This window comes from Chelmon rostratus, chromosome 20 (genome assembly GCF_017976325.1).
Source record: "Chelmon rostratus isolate fCheRos1 chromosome 20, fCheRos1.pri, whole genome shotgun sequence".
Taxonomy (NCBI): Eukaryota; Metazoa; Chordata; class Actinopteri; order Chaetodontiformes; family Chaetodontidae; genus Chelmon; species Chelmon rostratus.
In genome coordinates this window covers 5,663,204-5,687,146 of record NC_055677.1, presented here as the reverse complement: position 1 = coordinate 5,687,146, position 23,943 = coordinate 5,663,204, and the positions used below count along the sequence as shown (strand labels likewise).

The 23,943-nt window shown below is 41.7% G+C and overlaps 2 protein-coding genes across 2 annotated transcripts in view; one reads left to right on the top strand and one right to left on the bottom strand.

Moving 5' to 3' along the window:
• Positions 1 to 486, top strand: part of LOC121623753 (protein adenylyltransferase SelO-like) — a 5,963-nt gene extending 5,477 nt beyond the window's left edge. The window contains exon 19 of the mRNA XM_041961187.1: positions 42 to 486. Coding sequence (XP_041817121.1) covers positions 42 to 164 — 123 coding nt within the window. The 3' untranslated portion in view covers positions 165 to 486. The remainder of the gene's footprint in view (positions 1 to 41) is intronic.
• LOC121623752 (amyloid beta (A4) precursor protein-binding, family B, member 1 interacting protein) lies at positions 380 to 23,943 on the bottom strand. The gene is made up of 14 exons (XM_041961185.1): positions 23,771 to 23,943; positions 18,063 to 18,122; positions 16,846 to 16,933; positions 15,186 to 15,478; positions 13,627 to 13,704; positions 11,752 to 11,911; positions 6,833 to 6,954; positions 5,452 to 5,526; positions 5,183 to 5,326; positions 4,609 to 4,719; positions 2,812 to 2,910; positions 2,611 to 2,734; positions 2,439 to 2,500; positions 380 to 1,986 (listed from the first exon to the last, which is right to left on the bottom strand). Exons 2-14 carry the CDS (start codon positions 18,120 to 18,122, stop codon positions 1,345 to 1,347), a joined length of 2,058 nt encoding a protein of 685 aa, XP_041817119.1. The 5' UTR covers positions 23,771 to 23,943; the 3' UTR covers positions 380 to 1,344.

The window sequence follows — 23,943 nt, the reverse complement described above, 5'->3', positions numbered from 1 at the left end:
AAATTGGTTTGTTTAAATTGATGTCTTATTTTTTCCACTAGGTGGAGCTGCTGCACCACATCTTGTCCTTTCCCTTTGTTACACAAGAGACTGCAGAGGAGGCGGGCTATGCAGCAAGACCACCAGTGTGGGCTGAGAGGTTAAAGGTCAGCTGTTCCTCTTGAGTGAGCCCTGGATGTAGAAAAATACTACAATGAAGAAGAATTACAACCTAACCCTGCTTTTATGCTACATTTTGGTCAATTCTGTCATGTCTGTGGAATATATTTGGTCCAAAATGTCAAGGTCATGGCTGGTTAATGCTCTTTACTACAAAGATTATCCACTATGAGTGGTTACAATGACTAACAAGAATTAAATGCAGTTCTCAGCACCACAGTGGAATTAAACTCTAATTGTATTTTGCTCATAAAATTGTATTTTGACTGCTTGACACAAACATCTTGTGATCCCATACTGGCAACAAAATAAATACAATACACTGTGGAGGCTGTGTTGTATCTTTTCAAAAGATGGACGTTCATATAGAGCATCACTTTTCACCCCATTCACATGCAGTATGCACACACCAGAGCTGCAAAATGGGAACTGCGTACATTACATTCATAGAATTTCTGAGGTGTGATATTGATTATGAGATTTCCAGGGAGGTTGCTGCAGCTTGTGTTTTTAAACAGCCGACAGTAGCAGGTTGTACTCGATGACAGGAAGAAGAACCAACAATTCAATCCCGTAAGAAATGCTGTTCAGTTCATATATTTCTTCTGCCACCAGGAATTTTAAGGATTTATTCACAATGTCTTATTTAGGCAACATTCATCTGAAAGCTACAGTAATGGGACACACTGTATACGCCCAAGTAAATGATGTTTTTTTAGTATTTACAGTCCTCCATGTAAACGCCTCAATATATACAAATCTATAAATGCTTCTCTTTGAAGTACAGTATGATGGTGGCAGTATATTTTTTATGTAATAAACTAAAATAAACCTCAACAGATGCTGCATCATGTTTTCTTTCAGCAGATCTTTCAGTCTTTCAGTCTGTGAACTCAAGTTTTCAAATACTGTACAAAACAGGTCTTATATACTGAATATAACAATTTCTCTAAAGTTTAGCTCTTTGCTCGTCGGAATAATCGCCCTCGCTCTTGATTCATGCAAGATTATGTCTTGAATAAGCAGTTAAGAAAAAGTCTGTTTCCCGGAGGAGATGATCTCCACTGGCTTCATGGTGGAGTTGTTAAGAGTATTGTTGTGGATATAAAGATTGGCTGTTTTGTTCTGATTAAGAGTTCAGTTGGTCGTTGTGCGGGTGCAGTTCGCACTATATTGATCCTCAGGTTAGTTATTGCTACGCTTCTTGTTCATGGCCAGCATCAGTTCTGACATGAAGTCTCCACCTCCTCCTCCGCCACCTCCTCCATGCAGCGATGGTGTAGTCCTCTTAGGCGGAGCTGGAGGAACCTTCTTCACTGAGCCGGAAGGCCGCACCGCCGCTCTTGGGGCAGCAGTTGGCGGAGCTGGAGGGGGAGGGGGAGGAGGTGGTGGAGGAGGTGCTCCAGCCCCAGTGAACACTGGCTGAGGTGGAGGCGGTGGTAAAAACCCAGGATCCGGTGGTGGAGGAGGCAAGGACTGGTCCATACCTTCGAAACTAGCTTGGGGAGGCGGCGGTGGTAGGGAGCTCACTGGCAGTGGGGGAGGAGGAAGAGAACCAAAGCCAGTGACAGGAGGAGGGGGTGGAAGGAAATCTGGCGGGGCCTCTGAGGAATCATCGATGGGTGGGGGCGGCGGAGGGGGAGGGAGGTTGTCCATTGCAGGTGGAGGTGGAGGGAAGTTGGTTGGCAGGTGTCGCTGGGGTGGGGAAGGTCTTGGTGAACTCTTGGCAGCCAAAGGAGGTGGTGGAGGGGGGAGGACAGGATCTGGAGGCGGTGGGGGCAGGATCTCGGCCAATGGCGGAGGTGGAGGTGGGACATTTCCAAAGTCCTGAGATGACAGAATATACCATAACTATACAAAATGTGCAAGAGGAGGATGTTTTTTACATCGTACCCAGAAACCAGTCGTAGGTCTTATACCAAGCAGGGAGGGTCTATATGATGCTGCAGGTGGCATTATGGGAAATGTAGGATCCAGCATTTTTCAACTTGACTCATTCAAGGGAGTAAATGTTAGGAGAGCAGCCTCTCTTAAAGAACTGTAAATATCTTTTTTTATTCCATTGTAAATTCATTTGTGCATTTTTGCAAGCTAACTGACCTGTTGCACAAGCTAAAGCTAGTGTGTTCATTAAGCAGTTTCTCTGTTTTCCCTAGAATTACTAGCAACCTCTATAATCCTGTCAAGGAATCTTTGCGTGAATTTACAGCTATAAATATAAGCAATAAATTGCTAATGAAAACAATCATTAGTTTAACCCCCAATGAAGCGTTCTGTACCTTAGAAACTGGTCCTGGTTGGGGCTTTGGAGCATGACCATTGGCCTGGCTTGGTGATTTTGCTAGCAGAGAAGAATAAACACCATGAGTGAACATCCTGTACAAGCAAAACACCACGTCTGGGTTTTTTCACATCAGTGACACATGAAGGGCAGCCTGTGTGTCGCGCTACCTTTGGTGGTGGGTGACGGCATTGATGGGTTGGAGCTGGACGGAGTGCTGCGGTTCGTCCACACGGAGCTGACTGCAGCCTTCTTCTCCGCTGTTTTGTAGTTTTCATACAAGGACACACCGTACTGAAAAAAACACACCACAGGCTGTGAGTCCTGGTCAAACGGAGATTATTTCCTGTTATTCATTGAGTGAAGTTCACCTTTGCTATGCGTATTCCGGTCATCCAAAGGTTCATGGTCCAAGCGTCGTCACAGCACAAGTACTTGATGTACTGAGACTCTTTCTGGATCTGAGGATGCTGTCGAGACAAACCCGAATGGTTAAATATCTGGATAACACAACCCTGCCTTTTCAGCATCGCACACTTTAAATGTGAAGTAAGATGTTTTTTGATCAAAACAGGCTAACGTTAGCCTCAGGAGTGAAACATGACACTGTGACCCCCGTCTTTCTAGCTGTTGTCCAAACACTACTGTATTTCACTGGTGCATTAATGTATTCGGAGAATGACGACATCCCTCGACTCTGAAAAAGAGCCTTAATTATCTCACTGATTGGATGACTCAATGTTTGACATGAGACGATTTAAAGGAGCACTCTGCAGATCTAGCAAAGCACTCATTGTTAAACTCACATTTGACGCTGTCAAAATAATGATCTAAATCCATGCAGCAGAACCAGAGATCTCGTCTTTTTTTATTCATTCTTCTTCCTTGTCTGAACCTGAGACCAATATAACAAAACAGCTCGACCTGTAAATAGACTGATATATAAAATCAGTGGACTTCCCCTTTAAGGTTTTCAATGTGTACTGCAAAAGGGAAGAGTGTGTCTAGACTCAGATTTACAAGGCAACACCAGTTAAAAGGAGGTTATACTTTACATATGTATCTTTTTGTTCATGTGTTTTACAGGCTGCCCTTCATGACGCTGCTTGTCTTAATTGTTGGATTTATGCGAACATTTGCTGTGCAGTGAATTCTGACTCTAACACAGTCAGTTTCTTGTCCCTGAGGAGGAAGCTGACTTCCCATAATGGGTCAGGATATAAGTCGTACATAATGAGGATGGTATTAGCGATCGCCTCGGGCATCTCTTCTGAATATACAACATCTAAGTCATGAAGCTAAATTGAATGGCTTCAGTGTTTAGCAGCTCATAAACACCCAATGTGTCAAAACACACCCTAATTGAGCACTTTGGCGGCCCAAAAACACCCTCGGTTATTATCGTATCATCATACGATCTACCACAACTGAAGCTGCTTTCAGCAAGTTTTACTACATGGTTCCTAAACAAGGACGGGACACTGTGTAACCTGAGCATCCGTCCAAAATGTCCACTCTGACGGGTCGTTCTGCTTTGTCTCCCTTCAGCTCAGACCTCGAGGACTCTGTCTTTCTCTGGTGGGTAGTTCAGTTTCTTTGCCTCTCTAAGCTCTTTTTCCTTTGATCCTTAACAACTAGTCTAATAGTATCTGCTGATTCTAGTATTTCCCAGACAAGACAAGGGAAAAGAAAGAAGGAAAGCAGACTTTCACATCCCTTTAAGACTGACCACCAGTCCAACTAATTCTTGCCTCTTTCATGCCGGTCAGCGTTTCTTGCTCTTAAAAGAGGGTTTACAGTTCTTATAATTAAATGCACGCTGCTTTTACAGTCATTTCTTTTATTGGGAGCTTCTTGTTCGCTTTCTCACCGCTTTCAGGATAAAACCGTCGCCTTTCACTTCTTCAGTTTAAACTATTTATTGCTTTTCACATTTGCAGTAAAGCAGCCAGCTGCAACGTTCAATTCTGCACCATGCCCTGCAGTGTGTGGCCTGTGCCTCTTGACACTGACTCGTAAAACTGGCACACGTTCACACTGCTAATGTAAATGTTTTCTGTGGAATCACACTTAAGGGAAGCTGCTGCTTCTCTGTTATTAGTTGCACCAGTTAAAGGCTGTGTGACGCAAACTGGGCTGATAAGACAACAAATTTAAATCTAACTTACCTTCAGGACAAAGCAGAAGTCAGTCGGGGCCTTGTATTTGCTCTTGAAGTCTGTGCCATAGTAGACGTTTAAATTATCGAACTGGACGAAGCAGACGAGGTCACGGGATGACTGAAAAGAAATAGGGATCATATTACAAGAGGATCTGTGCCTTTCTGTAGTTTTGTTTTTTAATTTTCCTGTTTAGCACATGTGCAATAGTGGCGGCATAATGTTCTGTTTGAATGATGTGTTTGGGAGCAAGAGCTGCTGTGAGATCTACAGTAAGGGAATACACTGTAGGTATCCAGCAGGGAGTAAAAGCTGTAGTTATATTCAGTGTTGCATGAAACAAGAGAGTGGTTCATAAAGCAGGAAGACTCCACTTTGTAATCCCAGAGAAAACGAAAAAAAATCAACCTTATATTTCTTATGGTTTCAGTTGACATTCCATAAATATCTCTGTATCTGCAGGATTTTCATCTTTCACCACCGCGGTTCAGCTGAATGTATTCAGGGTTAGAGCGTTAGCTGCTGGATGTGTGTTTCTAGTCTGGTCTTTGCAGCAAAATGTTGTCCCCTGTTGACCCCCGACCTTGGTTTTCCCTTTGGGCACGTAATAAAGTCCCGAGGCCCTCAGCTGGAAGAGCCGCTGTTTCCAGGACTTCTTGCCGTCTTCTTTGAGGTGCAGCACCGCCTCGAGGTCAGGCACGATGATGGAAGTCCCACCGAAGTTCTCCTGCAGAGGGGGAGAAGGGATGAAAGGGGTCAGCGAGAGGAGCTCGCACCGGGGAAACTGTCACTTTCAACAAGATATTGCACTGATGGGACATCTGTGTGTGTGTGTGTGTGTGCACATTTTACCCGTATTAATAACTCCTTGTCTTTGTCTTTTATGTCTTTGAGAGCTTTCTTATCCTTCTTCCATAGATAGAAGTTCTGCATGGATAAAACAAAGTGCGTTAATGACTACAGTCAGGCTGATACAGGAATTTGTTCTCTATGGACGGCAGTGTCCAGCTGCCGGTTGATCAGTCCACACCTTTAGCCCAGACAGGAATAACTCCATATGGATTATCATGATATTTTGTGCAGACATTTATTGTCTGCAGAGGAAGAATCATACTCACTTTGCCACCAGCTGGTTGACATTTTTGGTTTCAAGTGAAATGTCTCAACAATTATGAGATTTAAAAAAAGCTGCTGTGCTTTGTCTTTAGCACTAAGTAGCAGATGTTAGCATGCTAACATGTTATCACACATTATCATTTTGAACAAGTAGTGGTGGAAGAAGTATTCAGATTCCTTTGCTCCCTAACTGTATGTACTGTTGGCTAGTTTAATCGACAGCAGCTCATCATATTCGTGAACTCAGAAGAACGGCCCTGTTTTCAGCTTTGTGACGATGCATTTAATTTAATCCTCATCAGGATCATTCAAGTTTAGAACCAACACATTTAGAGAAACGTGGTTTTCACTGGACAGGGAGGGTATGACAGATTGTAATGTGAAAAGTAACTAGTAGCTGTCAGAGAAATAGAGTAAAAAATAAAATATTTGCCTCCAGTTAAGTGCAACTACTTCAAATCATCGTAAAAAACATCATTATCAGCTTCCAGAAACCCGTGACCCCTGCTCTTTGTCCCTGTGTGAATGGGGCCGTTGGATTTATGGCCTGGGACTATGTTTTCATTGTGGTGAGAGAGACCTCAAAGGGGGATTTCTATTTTGGTAGCTCTTGTCAAAAGTTAAAACTGTAAATTGATCAGGACGTACTGTATTATACAGATCTGTCTTTTGTTGGGGGACATGGAAGACATGATGGAGTAGTTTCAAAATGAGTGTCTCACCGGTTTTTCCAACCCGGCTATTTGTCTCAGCCAACAGACCGAATCCATTAAACACTCAGAGATTATAAAGGGTTCCCCTTACATCAACAAACATGCCAAGATCTCCATGTTCTTTTGCCTGAAGCTGTTTTGTCTGATATATTATGGCGAGGACATAAATGTAAGAGGTCATCGTACATGGAGGAAAGACACCCCATAATTCAGACGATTCAGCAGTGAAAATAGCCAGATGGTGCTGAGCTGAAACAACGTGGAGGTAGATTTGCACAAACCAAGGCCAGGAATACTGAACCAGCCGGTGTTGGATATTTGAGCTACCACATGCACATCACCTCTGATCATCGGTTCAGAGAGCTGCTGTACACAGTGAAGGTGCACGCAGCGAGGAGACCAACCTGTGGGTTTTTGAAAACCTCATTTTTTTCCCTCCGCTCTTGAAAGAGGATTTTGTTCTCGCTGTCCCTCGTCCATGCTAAGAGAGGCTCCACGAGGTTCTCGTGGTCTTCAAACGTCCGTTCTGTTGGATGAAAAGCACACTTAGCCGTCAGTCAGTCCAGATTTTCTACTTAAAGCCACTGCTGGTGTAATTTTCACATAATTAAAGCAGATTTTAAAATACAAGTTTCAGTTTGAGGCAATCCGAGTGAATATTAACACAATCTAGATGTACTTTTGCGTGTCTCTTTGTTGATGCTGCCATCGGGGGGCGCCAAAGTGTGAAATTTTGTGTGTGGACAGTGGATTTAAGAAATTAGTGCAGCTGATGGCAGCAAACTGTTCTTAATATCAAATTAAAAGTATTTATGAAGAATGAGAAAGTACATTAAATAAGTTAAAGTGTAAGCTGCATTTTAATATTGAAGCTGATCCCTGTGGTGCTACATTTATCTATATAGTACATAGTTTTGGGTGGTTGTAATGCATCATTTATTATGAGCTTATTATGTATTTTGTGTAAATGCATCTACGAGTGGCTGTCAGTGGAGTCAACACTAGAATATTAACCTTTGAAACAAGTCATCATCCCTAACGACAAGCTGCGTCCCATTAAAAATGATTCAAATCAGTGTTTTCTGATGTGATACCTCAAAGGTTTTGGTTAGGCAGCTGAAGTGGTCAGATCTCCAGTCTGTATTCCGAGACCAGCACGTTCCAGCTTGTGGCCTTCATCAGGGTCAGTTTTAATTATCTGTAGACTTTTTCCCTTCTCCATGCACCTTGGAAGTGGGTGAAGTTGTGCCAGAAATCCCTACTCTGCTGTTACTTGTTCAAATAATGATAATATAGCTCATTTCAAGCACTAAAAAACACTAATGGTGTAATTTCCTGGAGGAGACAGTCTGAAAATGTTTTGGAGCAGCAGTAAAAAGTCTCACAAAGTGGAGAGTAAAGTACACGTATCTTTAAAATGTAGTTAAGTACAGTACTTGCTTACTTTCCTCTGCAGTAGGCAGAGCTTATCTCTACTCTATTGGCCATAAAAGATCATTTCTCAGCACATTCAAACACTAATGACAGTCCTCTGGCTTTGGAAGATTAAAATGTCTACAGTCTACAGTACATTATTATTTAAACCGCAGCCCACAACAGTCTTTAATCACACTTTATATTCTCCATGTCCTCTCTGTTTTAGCTTTGTGCCATAAAACATGTCAAAACCTAATGCTTGAGCACATGTACAGAAGTTCACTCTGTCACGAAATCTTTAAATCAGCTGAGCTTCGTTCAAAGTCAGTTTCACAGCCGTACAATTGTCTGTTTCAAGTGGAATGAATTAAGGAAGGGCTCAATAAAACACAAACCCCTCCATTCGCTGGAAGGACTTTAAATAGCACTGAACCTCAAAAACACATTAAGGGCAATTTCCACCACCTCCTCCTCCTTTCTGCCCACCCACATGCTCAGTGCCATAGATCTCCATCATGCACTGGGCATTTGACTGTAGTTTAGCCATGGTCCCCAATTACAGGATACCAGCTGAGATGGAGGTAGGCATTAAATAAATTGCTGCCAGGGTTCTAGTCCATAGTTTGACTATTACAATCATTAAACGGATGGTGTGACTTTGCTGCTAGAGTGAGTAATTAGGAGTAAAAACCCCTTTGAAGTGCATTACCCACTCGGTGCTTTTCGCCGGTGTGCATGGTGAGCACATGGGTGACTTTAACGCTGAAGATTTGTTTGAAGATGGTGTTGCTTCTGAGCTCTGTAGGCGTTTATTGGGCATGACTTGCCTCGACTTTCTGTTGATAAAGATTAAAGGTCGGCAAAAATAGGAGGTTTACAGGCGTTTGGAAATCAACTAACTCAAACAGTTTCCACTGTCAAGCTGTCATATTGCCGCATTAGTCACACCCTGTCCACCCCTGTGCTCATGAGTCAAATGACCTAAACATAAAGTTTTGCAAGGGTGATGTGCTTTAAATAGCTGTGTCAGACAGCTAATTTAAACTTGGGATATCATTTGGTTAAAAACAAACTGTGTTGACCAAAGGGAAAAGCACATTTCCTCATTTGTTTTTTGCACTGGTGCCATATATCATCCTTACCATCCAAGGCAAAAAGAGTGTAAACTATCCAGAGAGGGAATCCCTCTTAAAAGGTTTATCTACAGTGTTGGCTGCACTGGAAGATGTTGTTAGCGTTAGCAATGCTACAATCCCCAAAAGCTTACTGTAAATGTTTTCTGTGACAAAGTATTTGCAGCATACAGTTAAAGGAAAAGTCTGTGTTTTTCTTACTGCCAACAAATATCTATCTGTGTTGTCTACTTAAAACCAGATACAAACTTCCATTGTTGTCCAAAAACTATTAAAAACACACAAATGAGACACACAATTGCACAGGGTGAAATGTTACTTCCTTAGAATGAACACAGGTGCTGTAGTTTATTGTGAGTGAATCCCATATACACCGCTCTCTACTGTAAATACCAACATGGCAAATGTGTATTAATCCGCTACTGAAAATAGTCCCAAACAAATGTGCTACTCACTGCGGTTTGAGCAACATTTGCTACAAACTACAGCACCCAGGAGTTTTAGGAAATTATTAAATACCTACTGTTGTAATAAAACTATATATTTGAGATCATTTTTTAAAATATATACACCTTCATCTGAGACTCAGAGCCACATGCATGTTGGGGAAATCTTGCAAAAACACATTTCTGGTTTTGGCCTTCTGATGGAATTTGCTGAAAATAAGAAAAACATGGACTAAGTCCGGGCTGATCCTTTAATTACGTGTTTCACGGCTTAACTAGCTGCATATAAAATTACTTGAATATAATTTTCAAGCGAAATAATATTGACTTAGGTGAGGTTAATGACTTTACCATCAGTATCTCATTAAAACAGTTTCCAGACAGGGTAAAGTGACTCCCTGTTCATGATATAAGATTCTTATTCTTATAAAATATGAATTATCTCTGTAACGATCTGATGAAGTTGTTAGAAAACAGATAAAACAGGTGGTAACGAGCAGCCAGACAATCTGAGGGCCCAGCAGCTGAAGTAAATATAGCACAGGCGGCTCAGACGGTGGATTGAGATCATAAGGCTTCTATTTCCGCATGACAGGGAGGATGACTGACGGTGTCCGATACAGCAAATTAAACCCACCTGTCTACACTGTATGTGTGTGTGTGAGTGTGAGAGAGAGGGGGGGATAGAGAGAGTATAGGAAAGAGAGGAGGAGGAAGAGAGAGATGGATGGGAGTAAGATCAATGTTTCATTGTGAGCTCGCTGCAGTGTGGCTGCCATCGTGCCAGTAAAAACACAGTCCATCATCTGGACCTGAATGAAATATCCCACCCTGCACACTGTGTGTGTTTAGCTGACAATTCATATGAAAACACACTGAAGGCTTATGTTGTTAAAGTGGCAGGCTACATTATCACTGCACTGTGTTTTTGTGGCTCTGCTGATGCACAACCGGCACCTATTCCTGCTGTGTTTCTGCACTAAATGTACCAGAAATCACTCGTCAACGACACAGAGCCACCACTGGTACGACATTTTCTCTTCTGTTCATGAACCTTTGGTAGATTGCTTATGCTAGCAACCCAGTTCTTTGATTCATTCCAAACTGCTGCTGGAAATGTGCAAGGATTTTTTATTTGCCCCCTGAAAATACTGTCACAGGTTGTTTAAAACAGCAAATCTCTCACAAAATGAAACACTATGGTGCTATATCAGCTAGTGACAGCACATTAGAGACTGTTGCCCATGATTAATCCATCAGTAAATGCTCTTCAGCCTCTTAGGATCTTCTCAAATGCCTCTAAATCTGTATATATGTCATCAGGAGGCATTGCATTTCTCTCTATAGCTATGCTAATGACACAGAGCTTTATGTGGCAGTGTCTTCTGATGACTTCTTAAGGCCTATTGATGGGATGCAAAGATATTTTATGATATACATCTGTGCCTGGATGTCAGGAAACCTTAACTTACAGGTCAACTGGGATAGAAGTAAAATATATAAGTGAAATTGTCACAAATCACAAGTGTATAACAAGTGTTGTGTTTGTGACAATTTCACTTATTTCCCGATCTTTATATCTGGCTTATGTCGCATTTTCTTGTCTTATTGATGAGCTGTGATTTTAAATTGTTGTCTTTTTGTTTGTTTTTGTCCAGACTCCAGGACGACTAGCCGCCACTTTGTGGAAGCTAACGGGGATAAAGAATAAAGTCAGAGAGAATCTAGCCATAAAATTTAATTCTCCAGGATTTACCCCACTGTCATCTTCCTCATGCAGAATGTCACCAAATCGGCTTTTTATCATCTGGAAAACATCGTTAAAGTGTGACCATTTCTCATTCTGAGCGATACGGAGGGACTAATGCAGACTTTTAAATCCAGCAGGCTCGAGTACTGCAAAGCTCTCCTTTCTGCTCGACCCAAAAAAGTCATAAATCAGCCACAGTTTTCTGCCCGAGAGCTGACTAAAACCAGGAGGAGGAGCACATTACACCCATTTTAAAGTCTTTAGATTGGCCTCCTGTCATTTTTTGTTTCACTGTATTCTTGTTTTGAAATGTTTGTATTGTCTTTTATCGTCTTATTTATCTTATTTTCATTGTCTTTTATATCTTTTTTAGTTTTGTTTCACTTTATTCATTTCTTTTTGTGTGTGCATTATTGTTTTACTCTCTATATGTCTCTTTTTATCAGCTTTGTAGCCACCTGTGAAGCACTTTGAATGGCACTAACAGGTATGAAAGGTGCGATACTGAAGCAGTCATGATGCTGTGCAGCCTCAGCCGCTTGTCGCAGTATGTTAGGTGTTATGTTGCAGGAACTCACCGAGCTGCAGCTCAGCGTTGGTCTCACACAGGCTCCAGTCCACGTTGCAGTCGCAGTGAGTCTTCTCGAACAGGTTGTCCAGAACTTCCCTGACATTCTGCCTCTCGTCGACCATCAGGGTCTTAGAGCTGCCGTCGTTCAGCAGCACCTTCACCACCAGCTGTCGGAAAAATGTGACTTCATTTTAATTTTATTTTACCATTTTACCAGTGGGAACTCTTGCATAAAGGACAAATTTGATATTCTTGCAGAGAGTTCGATGACAAGATGGATACCGCGCTCATGTCTGTATGGTAAATATGAAGCTGAAGCTAGCAGCCGGTTAGCTTAGCAAAGAGTGGAAGCTGATCATTCCCCCTAAAACCATACATTATCAGTTTTGGTACAGATTAGACAAATAAGATATAACATGTTAATCTGAGTTTCAGTGACAGTGGGAGATTAGCTTTGTACAGAGCCAGGCTGTTTCCCTGTTTTAGCTAAACTAAGCATCTCCTGAGCGTCACTTCATATTTAATGGACATATTTGAGTGACATCAACCTTTTCATCTAACTCTCAGCAAGACAGTCAATAAGCGCGTTTCCCAAACTATCCTTTGAAGCGTTTTTGCCTCTAACATGAGGTTTTCTGTGTCATCTGCTCGACAGATTGAAGTTAAAACACGTTGCGGACGGCAGCAGGTGTCTCTGAAGTGTGACATCAAATCAAGCCTTGAAGCACACGCAGCTTGTTTGTTTGCCAGTTTAATTACAGGCGACGAACAGTAAACGGTTGTTTCTGTGTCCTAATGTTAGTTTTGCTAGAGGAGTTGGGAGCATCAGCACTTGTGTCTCTCTGTCCTGTTGAACTTCTCTGGCTTTTTAGTCATTTCATGGTATTTGTCTCTTTTTGGCTGAGACAAAGTTGCCTGAGATTAATTTTACTCTGGAGCGGAGCAGCACTTTCTTCACAGGCTCATATGGCCTCACACTTCCTCTCATCTGAAACAAATCCAGCTCTGGGAAGCTGAGGGGTTTCACAGACCCAAGGTCAGGCAGCCGCTCGCCTTGTGTCATAAAAACGTGGGTTTCAGAGATGTTATCGCAGGAGGATTTAGAGTGCTAGATCACATGTTACTCGGTCTGGACCTGGAAAACAATATGGGTTGAAATGTCACTGGATATCAAATCATTTCTCTTACAGTGCTTTCACATGCACGGTGGGTATCTTCACCATGCATGATCCATGTCAAAACCATCTGCAACCTGTGGGTTTATCTGAAACCTAAAGACCTAAGCTTGAAACCACTGAGAGTTGCACCTTGCACTCTTGTGTCTAACAACTATGGAGCAGATGTTGCTATGAAAGTGGCCAGTGGTCTGCGTTTCCTCATAGCCACACTTTAGACAGCTTCTAAGAATTTAACAGGGAAATATGCCATTAATACAGTCTCACTTATGTAACTTATAACCCCTCTCAGCCAAAGTTTTGAAAAGTGTATAAATATCATCATCATCATCACCTGTGATAAAAAAAGAAGGCATGCAATTGGCACAAAACTATTTGGTTTTGCATTGATGCTGCAGTGCAGCTTTGCACGCAAGACCACATGTCTGTGCTTCTGTTGACTGCTTTGAGATGATGAGTGTCCACATATCACCCAAAGAGGGATCCGTGCTGTCCTGAGGGACGCTGGCTGGATGAAAGTGGCCATGCATTACTGTGATTGATGGCTCCTCCACAAGAAAAAAACAAAAAAAAGAGCTGTGCTCTGTTTGAACATGACGTCTTTCACAGTGATGTCCATGTAGCCGTAATTCACAGCGTCTTTCAAGTTTCCTGTTGCCAGCGGATGTAAGATCAGAGGAGCTCACTTCGGTGCTTGGTCGCCTTACCTTTTTAACTTTCGCTTCCTTGAGCTTCTCAAGAGCAAGCTTGATTTTGTCTGCTTTCATCTGCGCCTCCAGCTCCTCCTGAGCAGGGAAAATAATAATACATAATGATTATTATATTGAAGAATAAATGTTTTCCACAAAATCACTGGTCCCAGACCAGGAAACAGAGACAGGAAAACCACAAGTTTACAGGGGTTTAAAGGTGCTGCTAGGCAGACTTTGTTCCAGCCTTTATGCTAAAATAAACTAATCTGCTGCTGGCAGTAGCTTCATATTTAAGATCATCTCTGCTAATTCTACAAAAAACAAAATAATCTAATTTCCCCAAATGTTGACCTATTGCTTGAAGGACCTGTGTGTAGGATTTAGTGGCATCTATCAGTGAGGTTGCAGATTGCAACCAACTGAATACCCCCCCCCCTAAACCAGGCGTGTAGGAGGACATATGGTGGTCTTCACTTCAGCGTAAATGTGAAAGGCTCTCTCTTAAACCAGTGTTTGGTTTGTCCATTCTGGGCTACCGTAGAAACATGGCTGACTCTGTAGAAGAGAACCCGCTCACTATGTACATATGACGGGCTCATTCTAAGATAACCAAAAAAAGGTAAATGGGGGGAAAATATCAAACTGTTCAAGTTCATTTCTGTGGATGTAGCACTTCAGTGCTGTTTTATTTCGATTTTAGTTTCAATTTCATAACGGGAGTCTCCATTCAAGAAATTCACTTAGTTAGCAGGGACGGGATACCCTCCCTCTTCTTTGGCTTATGTCAGGTGTTTTCACATTAAAACCCTGCCTCCAGTGCAGTTTTAATGAACTTGTATGGCTTTGCCTAACAATGACACATTCTCTTCCTCAGCACAGCTGGTGTTTTTACCTCAGGACGATGAGGTAACAAGCCCTGCTAAAGCAATAAGCTCCCGTCTGGCTTCGCCCCCCCCCCCCCCCCCCCCCCCCACCACCACCACTGCCACATCTAACCTCCCCTTCTCCAACCTTCGGTATTGATCCTGTTACTCTTTCCTGCCTCATGGCTGTATGTGTTTGATCTGTTCCAGACAGACTCTCTGCTGTTTCGCCTCACGAGTCTCTGTAACTCTAACAGATGCGTCCACCCAGCAACAACTTCGCCATGATCTCATCGCCCTGACCGTTATAAGAGAAAACCACTCTTCCCAGTTCCACAGAGGCAAAAACAAGTCAGAAATGTATATGCTGGGAACTGGTGATGCCTTTGTTGCAATGCTGTCTTGTCACGCACGGCTCAGAAAGCACTTTCTCGTGACACACCACCAATGACCCAGAGATTGTGACATTATCGCCTCTTCCTGCTTATGTTTCTTGCATATCATGTTTGAAGATAGCACAGAAATGTTCTTGTCTTCTTCATTCCGCTTCTGTCATCCATTATGATCACATTTTCCGAAGAACCATGACAAACAATGTCAATTCTATATTATTCTGCCTTGATTAGAACTGCCACTTCTTAAATTTAGAGAGAAGTGAAAAGGCAGTTGCAGAGATGCTCCTCTTATAGTACAAACTGCACACCCACTCACCCTCGTAGGCTTTGCAGACTGAGGAGGCGGAGGTGGTAAAGGGGAGGTGGAAGAGGAGGCCGGGGTGCTAACATTGCTGCTGGTGCTGCTCGCGGGTGATGCTGGGGAAGCGAGGGAGGGGGCAGGGTGTGCGCTCAGACCCTTAGGCGGTGGCGGCAAGTCCGACGGGGGCGGTGATGGCACCTTCAGACCTTCTATCTCTGCTGCAAGTTTCTCTTCCGTCGCGTTGAGGTCAGCCACCAAATCAGCCATGAGCGCATCCAAATCATTGTCTTCCAGTTCGTGGAGGGACTCTGGTGTTAGAAGAAAACCAGTTTATTTGTTGAGAACTGACTCTGGTGCAGTATGTATATTAAGCGCTCAATACATTTTGAAGTTGCTAACAATCTGAGGGGTTTCCTAGCTTTCAAAATGTTCGACCACAGAAGTTTCCTTCTTTTGAAATAATGATATGTGCTTTCTCCCTTAACATTCCGAACTTTCATTTTTTAGAGGTTCCTTAATTTGTTTTCATTATGTGTTGCAATGAAAGCAAAATGAGGGCATTTCTTCAGTTTCATTCCTCATTTCCCTTCATCTTACATGAGGATTAAAGGCTGGTGGTGCTGTAAACTGTGCCAAAGCATTAATTAAGCATTAATTAACCATTATTTAGCCAGTATTTACAACTTATAAACCCTTAATAAAGATTGCATTTTAGGACACACTAGCAGCACTACTGGATGGATTGCCATGAAATTTTGCGCATACATTCGTGATCCCCAGAGGATGAATTCTACAGATTAATGATATTTGTAAGTCACAGTGAAGTCTCTCATAATTGGCTGCTATTTGTGATTCAGAGTGAAATGTCTGAACAACTATTGGATGGATTGTCAGGAAATTGGACACAGACATAGGCATTCATTTTTCAGCTAGTGCCATCATCAGGTCAAAGCTGTACTTTGAGTTTAGTGCTAATTAGCAAATGCAAGTATGCTAACATGCTAAACTAAGATAGCAAACATGGAGACTACTGTAATACAGTAGACAGTAATTGCTAACAATTAACATGTTCACATTATCATTGTGAGCCTATTAGCATGCTGATGTTAGCATTTAGCCCACAACACCACTGAGAGCTCGGTTGCAGATTTTTATCCTTGTTGCCTGTATCCTTTATGTTTGTTTATTTTGTGGTTGATTGAAGTCAAATCTAAAGTTTGTCTTTGCAAAGTAAGTTGACTTGAACAGCTGTACAGATAAACCTGATTTGACAGGGCTGAAGTACTTAATTACATATCTACCAAAACGACAACAGGGAAAGGGAGAGCAGAGCGCTAACAACAGATGCTGTAACCTTGCTTTAACATTAGCGTGCTTGTTTTACAGCCCATAAGAGGCAGAGTAATTACCACGTACAGCGACCTCAATCTTCATCTGAAATCACCCGTTGAACAGCAGCCAAATACACTGCAGGGCGACTGAATGCTGTGCCGCTACCTCTTCACATCACTACCAACTCTCACAGCAATCTCGACCCTTTCCAAGATAATTGATGAAACATGCGATATATCCTGCCCGTGCACAAGTGCAGCGTTGTACTAAGTCACTGGCAAAAGCTCAACACCGGGCCCTTTGTGGTGTTTCTACACACTGGACAGACAAAACGTTCAGTCACCATTCAGGTCGGTGAAGCCAATGGAGAGGTTGACTTCCTTGTCGGCGCTGGGGAGAGATGCGGGAGGTACTGTTTCCTGACCGAGACTCTGCAGGGAAGAATGAACAAAGCAGTGTGTTTATAAGAGCATGAATACAATATCTGCACAGCCACAAGAGCCCCAGAGGCGCAGGGAGTTAATCCACAACACATTCTGGGTGCCCTGAAACATAAACTGTCCCCAAACATTATGTAAGAAGGTATACGTTTACATGTGTACTGTTACATATGTTTTAGGGTATTATACCTAACAGGGCTTCTATGTGTAATATTAAGCCCTCTGGGTGAAATGGTGGGTTGGAAAAAAACATCAAAGTGACCAGCAGGACTTTTCACTTAGAAAAAAAAAGTGTAATCTTTAGCTGGCTTATGAAGTTGCCGTTTGACCTCCCCTCCAAAAGAGAGTGTAATTTATGGTTGCTAGATGACCACAAAGACTGCCCCCCCCCCCAACCCTACCCTGCTGTGTCTGTTGTGCTTGCCAGTCTAGAGTGTCCCGATGATCGATGGAGGGTTTTAGTGAGTTTGTCAACTGCCTCTAAAGAAGAAAAGTCTATTTATGGTATAAGGTAAGAGAATGAACCACAGGCAGTGTGCAGAAAATGTGTTGTGTTCGGCATGTGTTGCATGAAAGGTGTGTGTCACTGCTGCATGCTCATATCTTAAATAATAATTTAGGTAAATAAATTTACCTAAAGACTAAAATTATAGCACCCACTTGCAAGTAGGTATTAGTAGGTAGGTAATTCTGATTTACCCATCTTCAATTTGTCTTTTTTAAAATAAAAAAATATTCTTTTCTTTTGCTTTGTCATCTTTGGCTGCTGTTTTTTTATACCTGCAACTACAGTTGTAGCTTGATTCTTGCAAACTGCTTTGAGCCGTTGATAAGAAACACATGTTGAAAAAATGAATAGATAATAAGAAAAACTAAACATTTTTCAGTCCATAGCAATATAACTTTCAAACTACATTATTAAGGTTAGTATTAGGTGTTTATTTTCTGCCTCAAAAGCAAACAGCAATAAGGTTCAATACTTAGATAATAAGTAATGAGTAATAACGAGTAATAAATAATAAATTGGTAACATAGAAAAGGATGTGAAGTGGAGAGCTAGAACTGTATTACCAGTCCTACTTTATGCCTCATGGTTGTCATGACAGCAGTCTTAGCTCACCTGAGTGAGGAGGTCCATCTCCCCCAGCAGGTCAGAGAACATGGCGTCAATGTCATCCATCTGTTTAAAGTAACAAAATCAGTGTCAGACACAAAAAATACTTAAAGATCAGACTGCAATCTAAATCACCATGTGAGTAAAACTGCATCAATGACCTGCACTGATTGGTGCTGCGAGGAAGCAAAGGATTTCCATTGATTTGATGCCGCTGTCATGACGAATGACGGTGAGGGAACGTGTGGAATGAAAATCCATCAGCATGTTGTTAAAGACACATGCATGTTGCACACCCAGTGGTGAGGCGCAGTACTGCAGCTTTACTCTGCATCGTGTGCAGTTGTAATGTCGTGTCCTGAGGCCATGTTATCTTGCAAAACATCTCCAACCCAGAATGAAGGAAGAAAAGTATGCAACTTCCAGGCACTCATTTTTCGCCAGAACTAGTTGTGTCTTGTTGCACACGCTGATCTGGAGTGTGCACCACTTTTGCATTTTCTGTCAAATTCTGATGTATTATTTACTTTTTAATTGACATATCATCATATGTTTTTGTCGTGGTTTTAATCTAATCTCTGAACTGGTTTTTCTTCTGACGTGTTTGTAAATGCCACCGTCTAACCTCCTGCTTTTGAATGCTACACTGACACTGAATGAAACAGTCTTACAAGAGTTTCACCTTATTTTAAACTGTTGATCCTGCAACTAACTACTACAATCAGTCCTATAGTGTGATTAAAATCCATTATGTGCTGAAGTCCTGCACTCACACAATTTCAATGTACAAAGTTTGTTTCAGTCAAATCAATAAAACCAATAATTAAAAAAAATACAATTGATCCCTAAAACATAATGAGTAAAGAATAAGAAACTACTGACAGTATGAAGTGTGCACGCTTGCATGCTGTGCTTATATTGACTGCTACTGATTTCTGTAGTCTAACCCAGACATGGATGTATGTGAGTGAAATACCAGCATCATCAAGATTAATAATTACAATCTATCATAGGAAAATAGCCCGTGGGACGACGGGGCTAGCTGTGTTTTTCCAGAAAACAACTCCTGAAGATTCACATGAGATTTCCATCTGTAATTATGACAGTTTGCTCACACATGTATTATTTGAAACCCCATTTCTCAGAGCAAATGTTATGATGGGCTACAGTGTGCAGTCAAAACAGAGTCCCTGTTTTCTTACAGTGGAACATGACCATTAGAGGGAGGGTGTCAGCCGGAGTTCATGCAGATACAGCGCAGTGGTGATTAGATGGGGCTTTCACTTTGCTAATTCCAGAAATGTAGTGTGCTGCAGCTACTGTACAGCTCCAGTGCATGCTGACGGTCCAACATGTCCTCAATCACTGAGCAGGATTAGGACATTTCAGCATGAAGTATCACAGCTGAACCAGTCGGTTCTAACAAGACAACACAACCAAAAACACCGCGACCAGTTTGACAGACAGCTCACTGGTCAACATTTAAGTCCTGCCTTCTGCTTGTGGTCCTGTGGCTGCTAATGTGACTCACTGCCCCACTTTTTATTTTCATTGTGTGGTTTCGAATTAACTCTTCAGATTTCATGGAGGGCAAAGTCAGTCAGCTGGTCCAGACTGAAATATCTGAACAACTACTGGATGCATTGACATTCAGCATCCTCAGAGGAGGAATTTCAGACTTCTGACTTTGCTGATTTCATGACTTTTCCTCTTGTACCTCTCCTTGAAGTCAAATTTGTCTCCTATCCAGTGGAATATCTCAACAAATGGACATTCATGGTTCCCGGATGATGTGTCTGATTTTCTGACCTCTGGTTTAGCGCCCTCATGAGGGTTTATGACTTAGCTAACATGCTAAACTAAGGTGCCCATGGAAAACACAACCTGTGTTAGCATTGTAATTGTGGGCATGCTAGCATTCTGATGCTAGCATCCAGCTCAAAGCCCTGCCTAGCTTAAGTAATGTCCCACAGAGCTGCTAACATAGTAGTATGCCAGAGTCTTTGTCTCGCTACAGATTAGAAGCAATGAAGCACAAAGACGGGAACGTGGCAGCGGAGCAAACCCAGCTTTTGTTGTTGTATAATACTTTATACAAAACATTTGAATATCAATAAAATTTGGAACAAAATATGAATAAAGCTGATTCTTGTCAATTCAAGAAATGGGCATTTGGAACAGTTTAGCTTGGTTAGCTTCCGCTACCTTGAAAAAGAAGAACAGGTAGGCTCATCAGCTAACTGTATTTTAGTGCGATTGTAGAACTGCGAGACTCGAGATGTTTATACTTGAATATGGAGTTGAATACGTCTGTGCTCGAAGGACATTATTACAGCTTTGGTTACATGAAGGTCTGGTGTGGTTATAGTTTGTATATTGTAACACATGATGCACTACGACTTCTGCACATCTCAGACACGTTGTGGCTACACACTCTTTACCCATTGCTTTTATAGGCCTCTCTCAGTGTTAGCCACTAACCTAGAACATGTTTTTAAACTGGTTTGACTCAACCAATAAAATTTTATTTTAGTTTTATCTGAGAATTGTTCCGCGTCTACTCTTTGCTTTGTTTTTCTGCAGTTATGGTCCATTAGATACAAAAATATTAACTCACTGCTTTGACTCATTCCGGTTTGAAATCTCTTTAGCAAACTTTTACACGCAACAGCAAAAAAGGAAACATTTGCAGAGATTTAATCAAAAGCAAAGTAAGACACTCGAGAGGGAAACCCTGCGTCAAACTGCGGAGGAGACAAGAGGGACTGATTGTGTTCCAGGCAAGAGTTCATGCAGTGCTGCGACATGATGTTTCTCATTTTAATGCGCGAATAGATCAAAATCATTCCCACATCCGACAGACGGCGTCTGCATGTATGCTGTAAAGCTTATGAGAAATGGTGCATCTTCTGATCCCACAGGTGATTTTGCACAAGGTATTTTACCCTATGACTACATTTCTAAGAGTGTCAGGCAATAATTTCCATGTGACATGCATGTGTGGGTCTTTCTGTTGTAGCATGTAGGCTTGCTGCTCCACCCCTTTGCAAGAATGGTTTGCCCTAGGAGGAAGTGGTAGGCTTCCTGCAGTGTTGAAATACGTACATATAGGAAATGGTGACACGAAAAGTCACCTGCAAACTTAGCACTACTGTTTCCATTGCTCACATTATGTCACATTTTTGTGTCCAGAAAACCTCATTTTCATAGGATTTGTATTCTGCACAATAGTAAAACAATGTTTGCAGCCTCAAAAAGCAAATTGTGATAGAGAATACTAAAGTTAATAGCTCGATTATTTTCATTCCCCTTTTCTTTCTGTGGTGTCACATTTTATCTTTGTTCTGACAACTGCAATCCAACAGGTCTCCCTGTAGCAACCACAGCATGATCCAGGTCAGCGTCAGCTCACTGTGCGCACTAACAACCATGCAGAGCATTTAAACGCTAGGTGTCTGATACAGTTTTCAGTGTGTATTTATAAAGTCACACAGGGAAAAAATGAGTGGCAGTCAGGTCACTGCAGACGGCTGTTTTTAGAGGCCAATTTGCATTAAATGGAGCGTTCCCAACTCCCATACAGTAAAGACAAGTTAAAGGGTGACTGCAGCATTTGTCAGACCTTGAAAACAAACAGGCTTCTGCTGATGGAGGCAGATTTTGGTTTTCACTTCTTCTACACTACACATAAATACACGTGATCTTAAGAGGGTATGACACTTTCTTTGATCACCATATTTGTAGGTGTGACACAGCAAGTATGATTCCAAGAGGAACCTTATTTTAAAAAAAGTGTTAACCTCAAACTGGTGCCATTACAAGCTTATTAGAATGAATGTTAGTACAGCTGATTAGCACACTTAAAGAAATAGTCTTCCTTCTTGCAGAGAGTTAGATGATAAGATTAATACCACTCATATCTGTCTGTTAAATATAACTTAGCTTAGCATCAAGACTTAACTGTGGAATGTTATTATGCTAAGCTAAGCTAACTCCTGGCTCCAGGTTCATCTTTGTGTACAGGCATGTGTGGTGTCATTCTTCTCATCAAACTCTCAACAAAAAAGCGAATACGCTTATTTGCACACATGTGCTGCTACAGAAAGAAAAAAACAAGCTTGAACAGAGGAAACTGACACCTTTGGCTCAAGGTATCAAGGTTTATATGGATCTGTTGTGAAATCAAGATTTTTGTCAGTTATACTAACGATCCTTCATAGTTGGAAGAGAAACTTGTAGCATGACTAATACTATTTGAAAAAGTCATTACTGGTGTATAAAGTGCTCTGAAGTGAGCTCAGTTTTCCATTTTAATCCAACATGGAGGACAAACTGATGACAACTGTAGATTGTTTTCTGTTAGGTGAGATGGAGAGAATCATGGGATAATTTCATCTCCCTTCAATAACTGCATTTACTTGACAACAAAGCTGATACTTGTGAACTTATGATTCCTATTCACATTACTTTTGGAACCGCTTGAAGGACTACAATCATAAAAGTGTGTCGATGCCTCTTTGCACCGTTTCTATTTTCTTTTCAGAAACCCCTCTGAAAATATGTGACATGTCAGCATCCATAAATATTATTGGAAACACTCGGGCATGAAATCTGGCGCCCTTCCCAACCCGCACGATGCATTGTGAAAACACACCACTGCACATCTGGTATCTAAGGAAATAAAAAAGACAAAAATATAGCATGCAAGCGACTTCTGCATTCCTCCAGAACATGATTTTTCCACCCTAAATAATCTCAAAATATGTGTTTCAGCCCCTCCGCTTGTGTGCAACTGAGGTTTCAGGCGAGAAAATGGAAACCAGACAACAACTCTAAGTAGCGAAGCAGCATGTGTTTACCATAATGTACAGAAACTCCCTCTCTTACTCGTATTGAACGTATATACTTGGGTTTTAGCGAGATGTGTTTGCAGAACTGAGTGTACTCCAGTGGCTCGCAAATCAGAGGCTCTGTAGCGCAAACAAAGTGCCGACAGGCATAAAAACCAGGAATCATAACTGTTGTTTAACAACACACAAGACAGGTTCTGCGTTTGCTGGAGACGGTTTGTGCTTTTGTAGAAATTAAACACTGATTTCCACAAACAGGTTACATTTACATTTTTTTGAACATAATACTGACTGTCCAATGACTCATGTGCAGCATGACATATGTTGCAGCATTTTCTAGCCTGACAGCAGCCAAAGTCAGAAAACTCAACTAAATCGTTTTTGTCCTCCATTATTTCAAATGGACTTTTGCGATGACACAGTTTCGCAGTAATTCAGTCCGTTTTTCGGTGATTTAACCTCTTCTCAAAAGCCAAATGTACAAAATGTTCCCATAATCTGAAACAAACTGACAGCACTATTAGCTTTAAAATAAGAGGCCAACCCTATCGGTTTCATGTGGTTATTGAGTCATACAGCAGTCTGGCATGAGAGCCGGGTCCACCCAGTTGGAAAGCACACAAGAACACATATGAACTAAAACCCTTTTCATCATAATACGCCTGATGGCTACCTTATCACTGTACGGTGATAATCAAGCCTCGTCTCAAGAGAACAACAATAATGAACAATAGCTGTAAACTGTTGTAATCTGACGACCAAAAACAACAAAGCTTCTTACACAGAATATTCAGAGTCGGAGGAAAGCACCTATGGGTGCTGTTAACTGAAGCTACAATATCCAACTTCAGAGGTGTAACTCACCTTTTCAAATGTATTAATCCTTGTTTCGCCAGTAAGTTTCAAGATAACGGCGTCATGGACATCAGTTCGACCTCAAAATATTATTCTCTAATAAGGCTCAGCACCAAAAAAGCGGTCAGATGCAGTCAGATTTGGGTGTGCTGTGTTGGACTGCATCTGGCTGTGTGACTGTT

Excerpts from the sequence above, each read along its gene's own strand:
- LOC121623752 (XM_041961185.1), bottom strand. The coding sequence starts at position 18,122 with ATGGATGACATTGACGCCATGTTCTCTGACCTGCTGGGGGAGATGGAC. Across the intron at positions 15,479-16,845 it reads TGGCTTCACCGACCTGAATG|AGTCCCTCCACGAACTGGAA; the intron begins GTGACTGAACGT and ends TTCTAACACCAG. Across the intron at positions 5,527-6,832 it reads AGGTTTTCAAAAACCCACAG|AACTTCTATCTATGGAAGAA; the intron begins GTTGGTCTCCTC and ends TTATCCATGCAG.